Raw genomic sequence first — 21,974 nt, forward strand, 5'->3', positions numbered from 1 at the left:
TTTGTGGCCATACATTCAAATTTTTAATTTTAACTAATAGTATAAATATCACGTAACTCACAAAATTTATTTAATTGATTTGAGTATCCATTTAGGAAGTGTTTTTCCAGCCGTAACAATTTTTATTTAATTACATAAAACTGAGTTCCTGTAACCACCTTCCTGCTCTACCGCCAGACCCTGGTCAGCATCTGTAGGCCAACTACTCATCGAGGCTACTTCAATGAGTGCCAACCCGTATACCGTATGTTGTCGAGGAGTTGGGTAGCCAACAAACTGTCCTGGTCGCAGGTCGAGGTTACCATAACATTTCAGCGTCACCGGATTTACATAATTTACCAAATTTCAAGTCGATCAGACTAGTGAAAGTAAAATAAATATCTACTCTATGGATGAGTTATCTACAAATTCTAGGAAATGCGTTAATGATCTTTGAACGACTACGTATTATTCCGAGTAAACCAGTTGCAATCGGTACATCTGTTTGGGAGCTACGATGCCATAGGCATGCACAGAGCCAATGTCTATTAGACATACACACAGGCACACAAATAGTAAGATAAACGCTTCAAACTGGAAACACCTCGAAGGGGGTTTAAAATACGTTCGTTTTCATTTGTTTGTAGTATTAAAAAAAAAAGCAACCAAGCGAACCATAATTTGGCCAAAATGTCAGCATCACGACTGTTGTTTCAGCACGTATACTGTGACTGGAATCACGAGTGTCTGGGAGCTGGCCTGCTGGCTGCCCCGAGGAGCTGTCCGGCCCAGGACAGGCGGGGGAGGGGGGAGGGGGCAGCCTGATCGTGATCGAGAACACACTCGCGCCGAATACCGAGGGCGCAGGAAGCGGCGACCCGGATGCCGGCGCCAAGTGTCCGGCCTGGGAGCTCTCTGCGTCAGGGGGACACTTTCTGAACGTGCCCGGGAGGATTATATGTCACGTGTCCATCTTCAGATCAGCCAGAAATATGGGCAGCCCGAAGTTAAAAAAAAATTTCATACACATTCAGAAGTAGAAATGGGGTGTGGCTGTGTCATGTGCACGGCTGTGTGTTGTACGTGAATACGTGTACGTAACAGGTAATATTTTCTATACAAAATATAAAATACACAATATTTTATTTAAACACTCTATATATTAACTGCGACTATTTTACACTAAATTTTAGTACACGAAATCAATAGATTTTGACGAGAGCTGACGATTGAAACCCAAACGGACGTCGTAGCTTCTCCGAGTCAAAAGTTACACCAAATGGAAATCTCGAAACGCAAGCAAAATGACCTCAAAATGGCGGCGCTTCCCCCTCCACCGCGCGCGATGCGTCACAGTCTTCACTTAGCGTAACGAGTTCTTTGATCCGTCAGCTATCCAGTGGTGTAATTAAATTTTCTGGAAGGATATGCCAGATATGTAGCTGCAACACCGAACTGTATCCCCCGATTTTGTGATCATTCGTTTTCTTGAATTGCCTCCCACTATGGACGTGTTCACGTCAACATGGCTTCGCCTCGCACACGGCAGAGGCCAGCAGTGTCAAGGTCACGCGGCGAGGAGAGAGTCTTGCTGGGCACGTGAGCCGGGACTGCGGACACAGCAGCCAAGTGGGCCGGCTGTAAGGGCGACTATCCTCGAGCCAGCGTCATGTTGGCAGATCCCTCACTCGAGCTTCACTTCTCCCTCGACACGATCTCCTCTCTCTTCACGCGACAAGACGGCCCGCCCAGCGGCTGGTCCTGCAACTGCCTCGGACTCCCGCAGGTCCTAGCATCAGCCCTGATGGCCCACCCCATCTCTTACACTGCACACACTGCATCTCATACCTGCTGGGGTTTCAATTCTTTAGAGCAGCGGTTCCCAAACGATGGGTCGCGACTCCATCCTAAAACTAGCAGAAACCATCGAATAAACCATCAGAAAAGATAAGAAAATTCCAAACAAATAGAATTGTGTACAAACACACATCTATTGTTAAATAAATAACTGTTTCGTTACAAAAATGTTTATATTTTGTCAACCATTTTCAAATCAGAACCCAAATTGTTTATCAATATTCAATAGGTATCTTAATAACAAAGCAATATTTAATGGTAAATTATACTTATATGCATAAGGAAGGAATACGATACAAATAATGTTTTTTACTCCACCATGGACCGATGGACCGTGGAGGTATCCCTATGAGGACAGGTGGGTTGCCAGGTGTAAAAGTTCGGAAACCACTGCTCTAGAGGCGTCGAGGGTGAAATGTGAGGCAGTTGAACACGAGGAGTCCATGTGCGAATGTCCGGAGAGCTGACCTGTGGAGTTGCATGACCCCGTGTAGTAGCAGGAACCCGTGGAGTTGCATGACCTCGTGGAGTAGCAGGAACCCGCGGAGTTGCATGACCTCGTGTAGTAGCAGGAACCCGTGGAGTTGCATGACCCCGTGTAGTAGCAGGAACCCGCGGAGTTGCATGACCCCGTGTAGTAGCAGGAACCCGTGGAGTTGCATGACCTCGTGGAGTAGCAGAAACCCGCGGAGTTGCATGACCCCGTGTAGTAGCAGGAACCCGTGGAGTTGCATGACCTCGTGGAGTAGCAGGAACCCGTGGAGTTGCATGACCTCGTGTAGTAGCAGGAACCCGTGGAGTTGCATGACCCCGTGTAGTAGCAGGAACCCGTGGAGTTGCATGACCTCGTGGAGTAGCAGAAACCCGTGGAGTTGCATGACCCCGTGTAGTAGCAGGAACCCGCGGAGTTGCATGACCCCGTGTAGTAGCAGGAACCCGTGGAGTTGCATGACCTCGTGGAGTAGCAGGAACCCGTGGAGTTGCATGACCTCGTGTAGTAGCAGGAACCCGTGGAGTTGCATGACCCCGTGTAGTAGCAGGAACCCGTGGAGTTGCATGACCCCGTGTAGTAGCAGGAACCCGCGGAGTTGCATGACCCCGTGTAGTAGCAGGAACCCGTGGAGTTGCATGACCTCGTGGAGTAGCAGGAACCCGTGGAGTTGCATGACCCCGTGTAGTAGCAGGAACCCGTGGAGTTGCATGATCTCGTGGAGTAGCAGAAACCCGTGGAGTTGCATGACCCCGTGTAGTAGCAGGAACCCGCGGAGTTGCATGACCTCGTGGAGTAGCAGGAACCCGTGGAGTTGCATGACCTCGTGTAGTAGCAGGAACCCGTGGAGTTGCATGACCTCGTGGAGTAGCAGGAACCCGTGGAGTTGCATGACCTCGTGTAGTAGCAGGAACCCGTGGAGTTGCATGACCTCGTGGAGTAGCAGGAACCCGTGGAGTTGCATGACCTCGTGTAGTAGCAGGAACCCGTGGAGTTGCATGACCTCGTGTAGTAGCAGGAACCCGTGGAGTTGCATGACCTCGTGTAGTAGCAGGAACCCGTGGAGTTGCATGACCTCGTGTAGTAGCAGGAACCCGTGGAGTTGCATGACCTCGTGTAGTAGCAGAAACCCGTGGAGTTGCATGACCTCGTGTAGTAGCAGGAACCCGTGGAGTTGCATGACCTCGTGTAGTAGCAGGAACCCGTGGAGTTGCATGACCTCGTGTAGTAGCAGGAACCCGTGGAGTTGCATGACCTCGTGTAGTAGCAGGAACCCGTGGAGTTGCATGACCTCGTGTAGTAGCAGGAACCCGTGGAGTTGCATGACCTCGTGTAGTAGCAGGAACCCGTGGAGTTGCATGACCTCGTGTAGTAGCAGAAACCCGTGGAGTTGCATGACCTCGTGTAGTAGCAGGAACCCGTGGAGTTGCATGACCTCGTGTAGTAGCAGGAACCCGTGGAGTTGCATGACCTCGTGGAGTAGCAGGAACCCGCGGAGTTGCATGACCTCGTGTAGTAGCAGGAACCCGTGGAGTTGCATGACCCCGTGTAGTAGCAGGAACCCGCGGAGTTGCATGACCCCGTATAGTAGCAGGAACCCGTGGAGTTGCATGACCCCGTGTAGTAGCAGGAACCCGTGGAGTTGCATGACCTCGTGGAGTAGCAGGAACCCGTGGAGTTGCATGACCTCGTGGAGTAGCAGGAACCCGTGGAGTTGCATGACCTCGTGGAGTAGCAGGAACCCGCGGAGTTGCATGACCTCGTGTAGTAGCAGGAACCCGTGGAGTTGCATGACCTCGTGGAGTAGCAGGAACCCGTGGAGTTGCATGACCTCGTGGAGTAGCAGGAACCCGTGGAGTTGCATGACCTCGTGTAGTAGCAGGAACCCGTGGAGTTGCATGACCCCGTGTAGTAGCAGGAACCCGCGGAGTTGCATGACCTCGTGTAGTAGCAGGAACCCGTGGAGTTGCATGACCCCGTGTAGTAGCAGGAACCCGTGGAGTTGCATGACCTCGTGGAGTAGCAGGAACCCGCGGAGTTGCATGACCCCGTGTAGTAGCAGGAACCCGTGGAGTTGCATGACCTCGTGGAGTAGCAGAAACCCGTGGAGTTGCATGACCCCGTGTAGTAGCAGGAACCCGCGGAGTTGCATGACCCCGTGTAGTAGCAGGAACCCGTGGAGTTGCATGACCCCGTGTAGTAGCAGAAACCCGCGGAGTTGCATGACCTCGTGGAGTAGCAGGAACCCGTGGAGTTGCATGACCCCGTGTAGTAGCAGGAACCCGTGGAGTTGCATGACCCCGTGTAGTAGCAGAAACCCGCGGAGTTGCATGACCTCGTGGAGTAGCAGGAACCCGTGGAGTTGCATGACCCCGTGTAGTAGCAGGAACCCGTGGAGTTGCATGACCCCGTGTAGTAGCAGAAACCCGCGGAGTTGCATGACCTCGTGGAGTAGCAGGAACCCGTGGAGTTGCATGACCCCGTGTAGTAGCAGGAACCCGTGGAGTTGCATGACCCCGTGTAGTAGCAGGAACCCGTGGAGTTGCATGACCCCGTGTAGTAGCAGGAACCCGTGGAGTTGCATGACCCCGTGTAGTAGCAGGAACCCGTGGAGTTGCATGACCCCGTGTAGTAGCAGGAACCCGTGGAGTTGCATGACCCCGTGTAGTAGCAGGAACCCGTGGAGTTGCATGACCCCGTGTAGTAGCAGAAACCCGTGGAGTTGCATGACCCCGTGTAGTAGCAGGAACCCGTGGAGTTGCATGACCCCGTGTAGTAGCAGGAACCCGTGGAGTTGCATGACCCCGTGTAGTAGCAGGAACCCGTGGAGTTGCATGACCCCGTGTAGTAGCAGGAACCCGTGGAGTTGCATGACCCCGTGTAGTAGCAGGAACCCGTGGAGTTGCATGACCCCGTGTAGTAGCAGGAACCCGTGGAGTTGCATGACCCCGTGTAGTAGCAGGAACCCGTGGAGTTGCATGACCCCGTGTAGTAGCAGGAACCCGTGGAGTTGCATGACCCCGTGTAGTAGCAGGAACCCGTGGAGTTGCATGACCCCGTGTAGTAGCAGGAACCCGTGGAGTTGCATGACCCCGTGTAGTAGCAGGAACCCGTGGAGTTGCATGACCCCGTGTAGTAGCAGGAACCCGTGGAGTTGCATGACCCCGTGTAGTAGCAGGAACCCGTGGAGTTGCATGACCCCGTGTAGTAGCAGGAACCCGTGGAGTTGCATGACCCCGTGTAGTAGCAGGAACCCGTGGAGTTGCATGACCCCGTGTAGTAGCAGGAACCCGTGGAGTTGCATGACCCCGTGTAGTAGCAGGAACCCGTGGAGTTGCATGACCCCGTGTAGTAGCAGGAACCCGTGGAGTTGCATGACCCCGTGTAGTAGCAGGAACCCGCGGAGTCGCCTCGGGAGCTCTAGGCCAGACAAGAGTCTCAGGGGCGGAATACATCTTTGCGACAGCCAAATTATTATAGTTTACATTTTACAAACTTCATTAACTACCAAATTAATAAATATATTATTTTAAAATATGTGCTAATCCTAGGATAACACTGTATTTATCGATAACAATTTTTAGTTTTATATACTAGAAATTATAGTTATTCCAAAAAAAATATATTTATGTTTACTCTCTTAGTTCAACAGGTCCAAGATTTCACGTTTACATAACTATACTAGTAGAATATTAACATATACTTGGGCACCAATCAGTATAAAAGTTGGTTACTGTTAGATTATCTATAAAACATTTAACAAGAATAGCTTTTCATTATTATTTTGTTAACAGAAAAGTAATCAGTTTGTGGTAAGCAATACTTCTGCTGGGTGCCCTTTGCAACTCAAATCGATACAATATGTTCAATAAAAAAATGAAATCACCGAGATTGCAAGAAAATAATTATTTAAAATGAAATATGAACAAAACATACATAACCCTGGTCACATAGAACTAAAATACATAATTAATTAATATAATTACAAATAATTTCATAAGATTAATACACAATACAAAAATGAGGAAAATTTTTTTATTCAAAATTATTATATTTAATCTGTTTTGCTTCGACCTATTTTGTTGGTTTAGAAGGCATTCACAGAATACTATAAAGTTGGATTTCAGACACTATGATTGAGTCCCGCAATTATTATTTTTCATAAGGTTTGACTTTGTAAATGGTAGTTATATATTTTCCCAGTAATGACTGTAGTTTCTTTGCAAAAATTTGCAGACAATATTTCACTGTGTACTAAATTTATTATTTAATTAACAAAAGTTTATGTACTTTAAAAGGACTTGTTCTATTTTACTCAAAATAACAATTAAATTTGACCCATAACATCATACAAGAACCACATACATAATAATACACTGAATAATACACCGACACTAAAATATACACAAATACAAAATGTTTTCTAGACAATAACTTGACTTATGCTAATATAATTCAGCAACACATTTACTTGACAATTATAACTAGATATGTCCAGCGAAATAGAGCACCAATTAATAATGAAAGTTTACTTGGCAAAGAAAATGTTTCAAGTAATATTATTTAGTGTTATTATATTACTAGGCATCAGCTTCAAAATGGATAGTAATCTATACTAATATTATAAAGCTTAAGAGTTTGTTTGTTTGTTTGTTTGAACGCGCTAATCTCAGGAACCACTGGTCCGATTTGAAAAATTCTTTCAGTGTTGGATAGTAAATTTATCGAGGAAGGCTATAGGCTATATTATATTATAAATAATATTAGGGATCCTTACTAAAAGTCCAATTAAGAATCAAATGCGTTGGAGGGGGTTAGATACAACATGCAGTACACGTACGAAGTGTGTGTTGACAATGCCGCAGGCGCTAGAAGTTTATTTCCTATTGCCTATTAACATTGTTGCCATGCACTAGATGCCTTATCATTCTTAATTTTCCCATACAAGTAAAAAACACCCGTGTGATATTAACAACGAAGCAATCAGTACCTCATAAGAGGTTAATTAGTATTTAAATACTTTTTATCACTTTAACTATCACCTAAACTATTGTTTTGTTTCCTCTCTCTCTCTGTGTTTAATTTGTTTTTTATTGCCTTTTTTTCAAGTTTATATATTTTACAGACTTGAAACTTCACAGTAATGTTCCTTATGTTACGCAGGATGACATTTTCAGAAAAGTAGATCCCATGGGTGGTTAAAACCAGGAAACAGTGGGTACTTTGTCTGCATGAGAACAGGATTTTGCATTGTTAATGCCTTCTGCGTCTCCATGGCAACGGGCATCGTGCGGCAGTGGCGTACCCACAAGGAGGGGCATGTATAATGAGCGGCGCAAGAGTGATCTGCCTGTAGACTGCCGTAGCGAAGTACGGGTACATCAGTTGTACGTTGCGTGCACGAGTCGGGAAACCATCGGTGCTATTCATTTTCCCTCCGGTACATTTTACAGCATTGTAATAAATTTTCACTGAATTTTTTTTATTTGCCATTACTGTAAATGGGAGATGTGGCTTAATTTTTTCCCATTAGTATAGCCGTGCGAAGCCGGGTCGGGCAGCTAGTACTTCATAATTTTACCAGGCAAGCAGTCAGTCGTAATACGAAAGACACTTCTCTGGACATGGCATTTCCTGAAATAGAGACGATGATATTAACGTTCCAAAAACAAGTTCCTTACAGTCTTATTAAATATATTAAAAAATGTAAAAATACATCGGAATAACATATTGTTACTTAATTTTTCTGCATTTCAAAGAGTAATTTCGTAACAATTGTATTACACAAAGTTCAACGAGTGAATTATCACTTACCAAGACTGCAGGTAAATATTAAACGTCAGTAATTATACTGTATACATACTTAAAGGTTTTTACTGCTCCTAATCGGTAAGTACTGCCCCATTTGGTTGACAGTCTGCATAGTAATTACACTTTTTACAGTCTGTACTGTAACGTCTCACTTCGGTAGAAAATCTGTAAAGAAACTCTGTGCGCCTACTTGGGCGAACAAGCTGTGTTATTATCCCGGTAACAGTTTTTCCAATAACAATGTGATTATATTATTTATCATAAGTTAGTTAAGGCGACTTCAAATAAAAATTCGACTAGGATATGACCTGCGTTACTCTTGGTGACTAAATAAATAACAACGAACATTCAAATGGAAAGAAAACAGAAATGCATCAAAATGTTGAAACACAGATAACTGTAAACTACGCATTCTAGAGACTTGATGCAACATAAATAAACAGATATAGATAGCTTTGCAATTATGATGGGCTCATATTTACCAAGTGTCTACAATTCAGAAATCATCACTTGGAATAACGAAAAAAATTATATTGTCAAATTCATCAGAATATTTCTCACGTGTTTTATTAATATAATTTCAGACAATTTAAATCGGTAGCACACTTAAAACTGTGTCAAAGGACTTCTGAACCTGGGGTTGTGTGTTCATGCGTACTAAATCAATTCGTAATGAGACGTTATTTTCATATCAAACAAAAATAAAATAGTGCTTTGGGGCTTTTTTCCCTTCAGATTTCTAAGCTCTTTTCACGTTATATAGAGTGTGATAATATACGTATGTACGTACAAAAATATAAAAAAGAGTGAATGTTTGTTTGCTTAGTTAAAAAAAAATCTACAGTTTGAATCTGATATTGATGAAATATTCCGCAATTGACTTACAAGAAAAGCGAAATATCATTATTTACATAAGATTGATAAAAACGACCCTCAGAACTCTTTCCTATTTTTAAAGAGGAATTCTGATAGATCTGAATATAATTTAGCTTAACTGACAAATTAAGAAACAAACCTATTCCCAACTACAATTCACCAATTATTTTAATTTATGTAATAAAACATTATATTTGTGTATTAGAATTAATTATATTTACACATACATACATACATAAAGGTGTTATAAAATTTACATTCATTGTGCTGTAAAATATTTTTTTGGTTACGGTACTAAAAGTTATGTAAACTATTTTTCATGATTTTGTTAACTATAATTATCAGAGTAAGTTTGTTGCAATATATAAAAAAGAAGTATAGCATTAATAATGCATGAACATCTGCTGACAGTAGGAAGACTTTGTCTTGACTGCTTGAAATATGTTATATTAGCTATCGACGAAGAATAAAGTCTTGTGGTTCGTAGACGTCTTGCCTATACGTCTGACTTTGTACATGACCTGTTCTAGTGGTGCGAAGATACTTGGCCTATACGTAGAGCATTGCACATGAACTGGTTGGAAGGTATTCCATGAATAGAAAAATTATACTTCCATGGTAGGAACAGTGACGATATATTAATTTCGTCGGATAGGTATCTTGTTTAGAGTCTTTTTCGTAGAGAGAATAATTAATAAACTCCACAAAAGGTAATGTGAAACCAAATTTAATACTAATTTAAGTTATAGTTACTCTTATCACTTTTCAAGAATAGAACCAAGGATGGATATCAATTGAATATATCATTATTTTAATAAGTGATTTTTTATAATTTTTTTCGAAATTTTAAGTCAGTAAATACAAAACTCCAAGATGGCGGGCACATCTGCTTACTGGAGACTGGTAGATGAGGAACTTAAGCTGCTTTTTAGGATTTGAACGTAATTGACTAATTAATATTTTTTGTCTAAAATAAATATTTTGAATCGATCAAGTATCGAACCCAGGATGGGAATCGATCGAAAGAAGTGGTATTTTAATGAGTTAGTTTTTGACGATTTTTAGAGTTTTCTCTGAATTTCTAGGTAAATAATTAAAGATTTCCAAGAATGCGGTCAAGGGTCAAGATGGTGGGTGCTCTGGCAATAAATAATTAATGTTCTATATCGGATGTATATGAAAATAATATGGCAGCAGCACACTCTAGCAGACGAAAACATTATTTCGGCAGTAGACTCTAGCAAACAAAACAAGATGGCGTACATGATGTCATCATAGCTATATATATATATATATATATATATATATATATATATATATATATATACACACACCTTCTCATTAGTGGTGGGAAGTCAGTCTGCCGGTGGCTTCCGTGGAGGAAGGATGGGTCACCATTTTTACACGCTTTATATTAGCTTCACCTGTATGTTTGTTTGTTTGTTTGTATGTTTGTTTGTATGTTTTTAACCGACTCCTTTGGGTGCGATTTTGACCCACTTTAAAAAGCCAGATTTCATTCAAACTTTGTAGATTTATCGAGGACCGATGACAATACAATAATTTGATAAGATTATTCCATTAATCAATTTGCAAAATAAGATTTTTGTCAATTTATATAATTGGTAAAATGAAGCAAAGACTTATTTGTAAAGAAAACAATTTCGTTCATGTGCGAACTCTTTTCTTTCAGTTTGTCTTTGGCGCGATATAAACAAAGCCTACTAAATATTGTGACATTTAATTAAATGAAAAGTGAGAGTGGGTTATGATTATTGTGAACAATATACTTTCTTGAAGAGAATATTATCTATGTTTGTAAAATATGAAGAAAAAAACCTGAAATAAGGGATTTAAATGTTGTTTCTTTCGTTAAATAGAGAAACACAATTACGTCTTTGTTTCATTTTACCAATTAACCAAGAGTGAAACATTATTATAAAACAACATTTTATGCAAATATTGCACGAAACATGGAAAAAATGAAGTTTGAATTTGCTGTGAAACCAACAGCAGATGGGAAATAAAACACCATAATATGCATAACCTAAATAGCTACACCTGATAAGCAGATTTTTGAAATTCCACTCGAACACCAACCTACAAATCTACACCAAGCAGTTACAAATACTTCAAACTATGCAAAGGTCAGTAAATCATTAAATAAAAGACATCAAACACCGAAAATATGGATAAGTTTGACAGATGATATATCAAAGAGTGAAACATTATTATAAAACAACATTTTATGCAAATATTTCACGATACATGGAAAAATTGAGGTTTAATTTTGCTGTGAAACCAACAGCAGATGGGAAATAAAACACCATATGCATAACCTCAATAGCTACACCTGATTAGCAGATTTTTGAAATTTCACTCGAACACCAACCTGTTTGACAGATGATATATCAAAAACATATTTGCATATAGAGCAAAATTTACAGTTTAAGGATTTTTACCTGGAAGAAATTGAGGAAAAAACTAAAAGTGCGGAATCTATACCTAGTGGATCAAATAAAAAATTGGAAAAACTGTTAGAAAAATTTCTAGAAGAAAAATAAACTATATCTGAAACTCAAAATTTAGGGAAAATTGCAAAAGATTTTTTGATTGAGAAATTTACAGGTAGAATCTCAAAAGCTTACCAGTGGATTAAAGATTTCAACAAAGAATGTGAACGTTTCCTAATCAAAGAAGACAAAAAGAAAATAGAAATTTTAAAACATTTCTTAGAATACTCCAGTGTAGATGGGTACAACTGCATGCAAATGAAACTTACAGTGGAATCGGACTGGAACAAATCGCCGTGTCTATGTTAGTCCGTTGCTCATATTTATATAGGAGAGTAGATTTTTGGTGCTCAGTAACCAGCAATAAGAAAATTGCACCATAACGGCCATTTATGGTGGACGATGAAATTTTCTCTTGTAGAGTACTATAGTCTTACTTGAATATTCACCCAATCCAATATTGGTGAGAAATGTGCCGATGGATGAATGGCAAGAGGGTGACTAAAAATGTCATGTCGTTAGCGTCAACCTCAGGGAAGCGGGCCACACCCTGTTGTATAAGTGCCTTACCCTCCTATTCGGACCTCTGGGGGGGGGGGGGGGGGGACCGTTTAGTTGTCCATTGCTCGTGGGAACATCATAGAAAATATTTTTTAATAAAACACAGAAAAACAGGACATTAGAGAAAAGAAGACAACTATCCTTAAAACGAACTTCAAGACTCATGCGAGGAATTGCAGCTGGACAAGCCTATGTAGCACTAAGTCGTGGAAGAGCTTTGGACGGAATTCGAATTGAAGAACTTGATTGCTCAAAGCTAACATGTAAAACACCATGTAACAGAGAAGCATTACATGAAATCATTCGATTACGAAGTAACACGTAGTAAGACTGGTCGATATCACTTGTTCGTCAATAACCTTATATCATTAAGTCTCACTGTATATATTGATAACGTTAAAATCTTTGAATGGCTTCTAAAACCGAGATTTGACTATCAATACAGCTGTACACATTAATAATTTGGAAAATAATTACAGTTACTTATAGTTATCACGGAATTAATATCAGATTAGAACAAATAAAAGTTTAAAAAAAATTAAAAAACACGCCTTTTCAAATAAGCCAAACTAAAAAGTAGAAAATAAAAATTATTTTAAAAAACTAAAAAAAAACACACTTTATATAGGAAAACAAACTAAAAAATAGAAAATAAATTTTATTAAATTTGAATTAAGAATAGTGTAAATTTTTTTAATAAATATAAATGAATAATAGTGTATATAAGAAAATTTTTTATTTTATTTAAAAAAAAACGTGGGGTGCTTTTTAAGATATTATCGAAATGATAATCTTTCTACTCATCTATGTCAATAAAATATTCATAACTATTGACAACATGTAGCCTACCCCACGCTTTTTTTAAATAAAATATTTTTTTTCTTATAGGCCTATACACTATAGTTCATTTATATTTATTAAAAAAAAATTACACTATTCTTAATTCAAATTTAATAAAATTTATTTTCTATTTTTTAGTTTGGTTTTCTATATAAAGTGTGTTTTTTTAGTTTTTTAAACTAATATTTATTATTTCTGCCTTCACCGGGCTTGAACTGAGGACTCCGAGCTCCATGACGTAACTGCGTTTTATAAATAGTATATTATTAAGATTTTGTTCATTAATATTTAATTTTTTTAAAAAATTTTTTGATAATAATTACGGATTTTCAAGACGTCATAATATAATTTAATTTAATTTTTATTAATTTTTTATAAATTTTAAATTGTTTCCCTATTTTCTAGCATAAAAATTATGGATATTCACGACGGTGGTCGTAACGATGATTGCAATGGTTACGTCATAATTAAAAATGGCGGACGTGACATCTTAATGGTCTAGGTCATGATCTCGGCGGCTTAGAGCGCCTTGTCGCCGGGGAATTAAAATTAATTTGGGAATTTTCAAGCCTTTGACACTTTTGAGGACTTAAACCAGATATTTTTTAAAACAGGGAATTTTCCCGTTAAAATAGAGAAATTTTTATTTTTAGATTTTTTGGCGGAATTTTTTCTTTAAAAACTGGAAATTTTTCCGGTTTTGACAAATTTTGGCAAATTTTCAAGGACAAAGTCATTTAAAAGGTTAAGGTAGGACATCCAAGATGGTATCTGTGACGTTACAATCCTAGGTGGTGTTCATCGGCACTACCACCGCAGTCTGAAACCTGGTGCCGGACCGGTTAGTATAACTCATAACACATTTTCAAGATTACAGGAAAATGTTTCTAAACGCTGTCAAACAAACAATTATATTTTAGATTATTTATAGTTACTTTAATAAACATACAAACTCAATTCTTAAAGGCTACATGCCTCTCTGAAAATAATATTTATAAATTGTATCGATGCAAAATCTTTGAAATTAATCAGCAAATCCTGTGGAGAGAGAATTTAGAGATTGAATTTGTGCAAGCGTAGTCATAATTACTTAAGTTAAAATGATCCCTTCTAGAGAGTAAAATATTAGTATTTACATCGGGGTTTATTTCATTATTCCTGGATGATTTTAAGTTATTTTTAACTATATACACTGTATAATTGTATGATTATTCCTAGAAATTTATTTGAAGCTATACAAAAAAATTCTAGCACTTGCTTTTGTTTAGCTGTGCATTTCTGAGCTAAGCAATTGAAAGCCAGAGTGACCTCACGATTTTCACTTCATTATATATATATATATACACACACACACACACATCTTTGCTGGTTACACTGAATGCCATAGCGAAACCTCAAACCTCATCAGACTATATGTCCCTGTAGTCCGGTCAAATTAGACGAAAAAATAGGAGTGAAGTTACAAAAATTCGGACCCAGCTGAAAATTGGTAGGATTGTTCAAAACACCATTATAAATGAAATCTAAAAAGTCATCATAGATCCGACACCTGGAAAAATAATACTCGGGGTCAAAGGTCACAAAAACGAATTTTTTACAATTTTCAGCAGAACGGTAAGTTTTATCATAAAATTATCCCAGACAAAAATTGTAGATCAGATAATTATCTATAAAAAATGTCCAAATACCGTTTTTCCTAAGAGCCACTGTTTTTGAGATATAACGATTCAAAAAATTGAAAGAGTTGTAATCATAATATGTATAAGTACACCACGTAGGCCTATATACATCACAGAAGCTGTAATACAAGTAAAATAATTATTCTATCGGTCAGTGTAACTAACACATATAAAATAATATAAATATAAGAATGTCGGGTAGAAAGAAACCCTGTCCCTCATTGTAGTGTAAATGTAGTTGTTAAAAAGTTGGACTGTTTTGTTCTGCAGCAGGTACAAATTTCAAGACCGGTCGTGCTCCAATGTTGAATCACCAACAATTGAGGATTTATTTGATACTAACGAGGAGAAATGCGATGTGTCATTATTGGGGCAATATACTTGCACCCAGGATGAAGAAGAATAACAAGAAGAAGTACAAGAAGAACAAGGAGAAGAGGAAGCAGGAGTATTAGAGAATTATGAATCAGATAAATAATTTTCCCTATTTTTTTTAAATTAACACAGCTTTGATCATTTTCAACCCTTGCCAATATCTTTAATTATTCAATAGTTTAAAATTAAACAGAATTACAACAGATCCGTGGAGTAGGCCTACCGGGGAAACCACATTAAAAAAAAAAAAACGCGCTTAGTAAACTAACTGAAAGGTGGCGTGGAAACGTGTGCATATTATGACGATTAACAACAATATCAAGTATTTGAGAAACAACGTAAGTCACAAACAACAGAATTTACAGAAAGTGAATAAAATGTAATAGTCAATGGCATGTGGCAAAATATGTAAATGTGATACTATGGATACATTACAACGTTAATTTACTTCTGTTTAATGTAAAAAACAAAGACATTGTATTTACAACACCCCCAAAAACTATATTTAAAAATGCTGGACTTATGTTGTTTCTCAATTTCCTACATAAACTCAAAATATATTGTTCTGAAATGTGCTATTTCTGCTTTAAGGTAGTCATAATATTCCAAAAAACATAATATTTATTTGCGTACACAAAGTAATACCATAATTTTACTTAGAACATAAAAAAATACCAATAATTATATGAATATATATGCATCCAGTCCCTAATGCACTAATCTTGCTTATATGAGAAAGTCTATACGATGTAGGTTTTTAGATCTACCTTTATATGTGCGGCTTACACCAACTTTAACAATGAGAGATCACTTTTTGATATAAGTATGCACATGTCCCTCTTCAAAATGCACTATTTGCTGATGATGTGCGGTAAAGTCTACATTGATGTGATTAATCATCCGGCTGGTTTTGCGTTTCTTCTGTTACACATGTTGGCCACAAGAATAATTAATTATAGAATGACTGGCAATCTTCTGTGTGTGGCAAGTAGTTTTGCAACTTGCGGAAGTCATCTATTTTGTTCTGGTTGATAGGGATGCAACCTGCAGGATACACCATGTTTTTTTGGAAGAACAAGGTCCGCAAGTGTGCAATGTAGAACCCTAAAATGGTGCTTGACAAGGGAATCAATGAATGGTCGTGCCACAAGTCCAGCATTGTTACTTGCATAACTGAAGTGCATGAACTGACTTGGTTTGAATCTAGTTTTCTGGTCTCTAGGCACAGATATTCCATAGGACTCTTGTGACAGCACATTCCTCTTAAAATACTTGGGCCACCATTGCTTGAAGTCGAGAATGCTGATGGAATCTGCTGTTACAGCAGTGAAGGATCTCTTGCAGGATGAAGTTACAATTATCTGAACATACTCCTTGATGGTGTACACTCTGTCGTACTTCTTGATTTTTCTCTTGTACTGGGAAATCCCTATCGCAGGGCAGGAAAGAGTGTCCTGTTATTGGGAAGTAATGTTCGATATGTCTAAAACGTTTAACAGAAGTCAAAGCAGACAACATACTGATGAATGTATGGTTCTTATTTTGTGCGCAACACCCATCAGAAAATATGTACAACTCTTTGACTCCCTTCAATGACGTATCCAAGAACTCCAAAACAAATGAACATACCTCATTAGGCCCCTTTGTTCCAATTCCCTCATGGTACACAAAGAAAGTTGCATTGCCATCTTTGAGATTATGTATGCAGAAAACACTGTTGGTTAACTGTCTAAGGTAAAACACCTCCTGGACTGGTATGCAAGGCAACTGTAAATTCTGCATGAAATCTATGCAAATGGCTCCCAAATCACCCGATTTATCAGCTTTGATTATCTCGCTGACTTCCTTTATTTTAGCTGAAAATTTCTTAGCCCGACGCAAATGCACACATTTTTCTGCTTCAGCTACTTTCTTAACACACCTAATCTATGGCTATAGGGAATAAAGCAAATTGGTGCTTTGTGGTGTTTGAGTGGGGTATTTGAGAAACAACATAAGTCCTGGACTTATGTTGTTTCTCAAATACATAGCAACTAGAGAAGGCTATATCTATGCAATGATTGCGTGGACTTAAGCGGTTATTTGCTAGCATGTACAACTACCCTCCAGCAAACTGTTATTGTTGGTAACTCATTTTCGCCAAAATGTGGACTTATTTTGTTTCTCAAATTCTCGATTCCTCCTTTAACTTTTTGAATCGTTATATCTCTTAAACGGTGGCTCTTAGGAAAAAAGTATTTGAGCAATGTTTATAGATAATTATCTGATCTACAATTTTTGTCTGGGATAATTTAATGGTAAAACCATTTTGCTGAAAATCGCGAAAAATCCGTTTTTGTGACCTTTGACCCCGAGTAATTTTTTTCTAGGTGACGGATCGATGAGAACTTTTTATATTTCATTTATCATGGTGTTTTGAACAATCCTACCAATTTTCAGCTGGGTGCGAATTTTTGTACCCTCGGATGTCTAAATTGACCGGACTACTGATGACGTGAACAGATCTCAGTTCCCGAAATGTCTCCACCGTTTTGTCTTGTTATCGTCGTTGTGGTGTTCAGAATGTCTGTTTAGTCACTCAATGGGTTCGGTTGTGCTTCTTTGTGTTGTCGTGGTGTTGCCAGATTACCTTTTTAGTATTATCGATGAGCTCTATGCGAGTCACTGTGTTCTCCACAGTTGGTTTTGACTCTATTTTCTGTTCTTGTTACAACTGCCACGTCGTGGTCAGTCTACTGTGTTCGTCCATGCCTTGATAATATTTACCCATAATTTCTTCCAATTCCACGCTGACACTTCCACGGCTATAACAGGAACAGTGTTTTTTTTAAAACAAACCTTTAACAGTACGGGTTCCCTTCCATGAATCTCGTAAGTTACTCGCAGCAGCTGTAAACGCCACACAAAGCAACTCCGGCGCCTGGGAGGTCGGCAATAGATGGGGGCCCAGTCATTTTTGAGGAATTTTGAGTCCAAGATTGCCACCGTGATGTCACAATCCAAGATGGTGGTTCAGCACCTGGCACCGCCGCCTGGTGCCTGACGCGGGACCGGCTATCCTATACTACTCGGTTACATTCGCAGAACGTTTTACATTTGTTATCGCACAACTCTTCCACGCTGACACAGCCACGGCTTCAACAGGGACCGTGTTCACGCTACCGGGTGCCCTCCCCCAAGCCAGTAAGCGCTACACGGCAAATGCCGCTCGGGCGCCTGGGAGGTAGGCAGTGCCCGGGAGGCCAGCAGTCGCACGCGCCTAGTGTCTGGAGCGCACACGTCACGTAGCGGCGCGACCTTGACAGCGGAGCGCTCTCATTGGCAGTCGGCCGGCGCCCGGGTCGCGGGCCACATCAGGCCGGCGGGGGAGGGGGCGCGGTATAAGAGTCGCTGCCAGCGAGTGCTCGCCTCACTCCTGCACTGCCTCGCCATGCCGACCCTGCCGTGTCTGCTGCTGCCGCTGCTGCTGGCGCTGTGCTCCGCGCTGCCGGCGCCCGGAGACGTGGCGGACGACGCGGCGAGGCAGCTCAGCAAGGACTGCCTCAGGGACAAGAGCGGCGCCGCGTGCTTGCAGCTGGCTCTACAGGAGGACTCCTACCAGGTGGGTCTGCCTCTCACCGTCTCACTTATACACAGTCCTTCGCACACCACGCTCAAACACTCAGCCAAACATGTTGTGGCCAAGGCAATTAATGCCATCCTGTTATAATTCAAACAAAAAATAAATAAATATATTTATCTGCTATGATTATGAAATAATAATAATTTTTTTACATTGCTTAGACAAAATTTGTAATAAGCTAAAATGTTAGTGTGGGTTTTCCATAATAAACTGGAATTATCCGCTTCCTAGAACAATGAGAGTTTCTATATGGACTAACAAAAATATGTTTTTTAAAATAATTTTAAAATCCATAAATTTAATTGCGTTAATCTTAAATAAATTAGAGCATACAAATTTCCGCGTTTATGAAATCATTTTATTTAGTCTGAACAGAAAAAAAAATTTCTTTAAAATAGATCACACAGTTGAAGAAACGGGCAACGATAATTGAAGTCTCGTTGAAAGAACGCAACATTTCCCTCAGTGTGTATAACCAAGTGACATAAAGAAAATTGTACGTATTGTATACAAACGGTAGTTATGCTATATAAGTAGTTTGTTTTTCTCTGAAACTAATTTATTATTTATTCTTTTCAACACGAAATGTCATGTACACAATCTAGTTTTAGAGTCAATAAATATTTGAATTAAGATTCTATCTTCGTTGATATCAATCTTGCGGCATATTTTCATTAGTGTGTTGAGAAATACTAATTTTAAATTATAATATATTAGACGAATTACAAACATTTACACTAGTCAAATGGTCAGGCCATTCTAAAAGGTTTTCTTCTAACATTTTATTCCGCATTGGTTTGCATAAATATTTAGTTGAAACCAAAGGTGTATGTTAGATCCTCTGAGTAATGTTGACATCATTTAAAAATATATAATTGATACTATTAATGTAACTGTGGTACAAAGAATCTCATTCTACACAAATTAAAAAAAACCTGTGTAATAACCTTTATATAACAAATGTTTTCATTACAAAGACAAAATTTATTTTGTTACAAAATATATGAAAACTATACAGATTTTTGATAGTTAAAATATATTAGTTTCTGCAATAATTAAGAAAGCCATATTCTAGTGAAATATATTATAGTGAAAACGTATATTGTGGTCTGTGCAACATGAGTCTTGATATCTTAATAACTCTTTATTTAACTCTCGAACAGTTAGAGCTGTTTATCTGCAACACATGATTGTTACAAAAATAATGGCTTGAAAATAAAATTTTCGTGGTGGCAAAGATATCGCTGATATTATCAAAGCTAGCATTGGCGTGGTGCGGAAGGTCATGTCTTGCTCATGCGACATATATGAAGTATTGCTTCTAATACTGACAGGGACAATCATGTGCAGCAAATAGCCCAGAATACAGTTGCTTTAAACATTAATTATCAGTGATATTTTTATGAAAATCACCTTATTGAAACATCGACCATAAATTCTGTTCTGAATAAGTTACAACTTTTACAATGCGTGGCATCAGAATTTAACATTAAGAGACAGCTTAGACGCCACGATAGAAAATTATTTGGACTCAGTGTGTTTAAATGTTTTGGTATAACGGAAACTAATACTTTTATTAATTTATTTAAAAAAGGGAAAAAAAAAACTTAAATTTTGAGGCAAAGACGAAAACTCCATGTGAATAATAATTTTTATTTAAGTATATAAAAATACTTTTAAATACATGACATGACGAATGCTAATTATAACGAAACATGAGTTCTATTAATAATGGCTTCAATAAAAAATTACAAGAATACAAAAATATTCTAGAAAAGCGAGTGCAAAGAGCCGTGGTTGCTGGAGCGTGATTGATGGAGTTTGGTTGCCGGAGCGTGGTTGCTGGATGGTGGTTGTTGGTGGTGAGCGTGGTTGCTGGATGGTGGTTGTTGGGGGGAGCGTGGTTGCTGGATGCTGGAGCGTGGTTGTTGGATGATGGTTGCTGGAGCGTGGTTGCTGGATGGTGGTTGTTGAGAGAAGCGTGGTTTCTGGAGAGTTGTTGCTGGATGGTGGTTGCTGGAGCGTGGTTGCTGAAGGGTTGTTGTTGTATCGTGGTGCTGGTTGCCGGAGCGTGGAGGTGAGCGTGGTGCTGGTAGCCGGAGCGTGGAGGTGAGCGTGGCGGGCGCAGGTGTCGGAGGACGTGGCGCTGGTGCCCACCTCGCGCCAGGAGCCCCCCGCGCCCCGCGGCGGCCGGGACCTGCTGGACCGAGTGCAGGGCTTCCTGCAGTCACACGACCTGCTGCTGTCCCTGCCGGGGGACAGCTCGCTGCGGCTGTCCGCGCGCGGCCTGGCGGACAACCAGCTGGACCTGAGCCTGCGCCTCGGCCAGCAGGAGGGTGAGTCGAGCTGGTATCCTCGAGCCAGGGCCATGGCTGCAGGCCCCGGAGCGAGCACTAGCCGGGGGACTGTGTCGCAGGTCGCCGCAGCAAGCTCAGGAAGATCATCACGCCCATCCTGGTGTTCGTGCTGCTCAAGGCCATTACCCTCATCCCGCTCTTCATCGGCGTGCTGGGGCTGAAGGCGTGGAACGCGCTGCAGCTGTCCTTCTTCTCGTTTGTGATCTCGGTGGCGCTGGCCATCTTCCAGCTGTGCCGCAAGATCGCGGCAGATGCGGCGCAGCAGCCGCAGATGGCGGCGCACGGAGGCTGGGACAGCTACGCGGCGGCGCGCGCGCTGGACCTGGCCTACCGCGGCCACGCCCCCTGACACCGCTACCCCTCTGTCCACTCACCCCCTGACCCTCTGAGCGCCTGTATTTATGTCCCTGCCGCCTGCGCAATAAACTGCTCTCCGAGCCCTCCCTACCACGTGGTTTCATTGGCCCCGCACCTTCATGCCTCCTGCACCCGCTACAGAACCTGCACAGCGAGTGTTTATTGACGTGATAACGTCTTATAAATCGATGAAGGCCGGCTGCACGCACGAAAAAGGCATGACTCATGTCACGTTCCGCCTGAGACGAGCGCGCAAAGAACCGGCCAATCGCCGTGCGAGAAAATCTATACTAATATTATAAAGCTGAAGAGTTTGTTTGGTTGTTTGTTTGTTTGTTTGAACGCACTAATCTCAAGAACCACTGGTCCGATTTGAAAAATTCTTTCAGTGTTGGATAGTACATTTATCGAGGAAGGCTATAGGTTATATTATATTATCAATAACATTAGGGATCCTTACCAAAAGTCCAATTTAGAATCAAATGCGTTGGAGGGGGTTAGATACAACATGCAGTACACGTACGAAGTGTGTGTAGACAATGCCGCAGGCGCTAGAAGTTTATTTCCTATTGCCTATTAACATTGTTGCCACGCACTAGATGCCTTACCATTCTTAATTTTCCCATACAAGTAAAAACACCCGTGTGATATTAACAA

At 40.4% G+C, this 21,974-nt stretch overlaps 2 protein-coding genes across 2 annotated transcripts; one reads left to right on the forward strand and one right to left on the reverse strand.

Moving 5' to 3' along the window:
* Nucleotides 1-1,674: 1,674 nt before the first annotated feature.
* Nucleotides 1,675-18,413, reverse strand: LOC134539267 (cysteine-rich, acidic integral membrane protein-like). Its single transcript, XM_063381091.1, has 3 exons — nt 18,390-18,413; nt 2,322-5,746; nt 1,675-1,780 (listed from the first exon to the last, which is right to left on the reverse strand). The coding sequence occupies exons 1-3, from the start codon at nt 18,411-18,413 to the stop codon at nt 1,675-1,677; spliced, it is 3,555 nt and encodes a 1,184-aa protein (XP_063237161.1).
* Nucleotides 18,399-21,407, forward strand: LOC134539523 (uncharacterized). Its single transcript, XM_063381613.1, has 3 exons — nt 18,399-18,582; nt 20,732-20,939; nt 21,020-21,407. The coding sequence occupies exons 1-3, from the start codon at nt 18,412-18,414 to the stop codon at nt 21,307-21,309; spliced, it is 669 nt and encodes a 222-aa protein (XP_063237683.1). The 5' UTR covers nt 18,399-18,411; the 3' UTR covers nt 21,310-21,407.
* Nucleotides 21,408-21,974: the final 567 nt, after the last annotated feature.

Source organism: Bacillus rossius, chromosome 15, assembly GCF_032445375.1.
Source record: "Bacillus rossius redtenbacheri isolate Brsri chromosome 15, Brsri_v3, whole genome shotgun sequence".
NCBI classification, from domain to species: Eukaryota; Metazoa; Arthropoda; class Insecta; order Phasmatodea; family Bacillidae; genus Bacillus; species Bacillus rossius.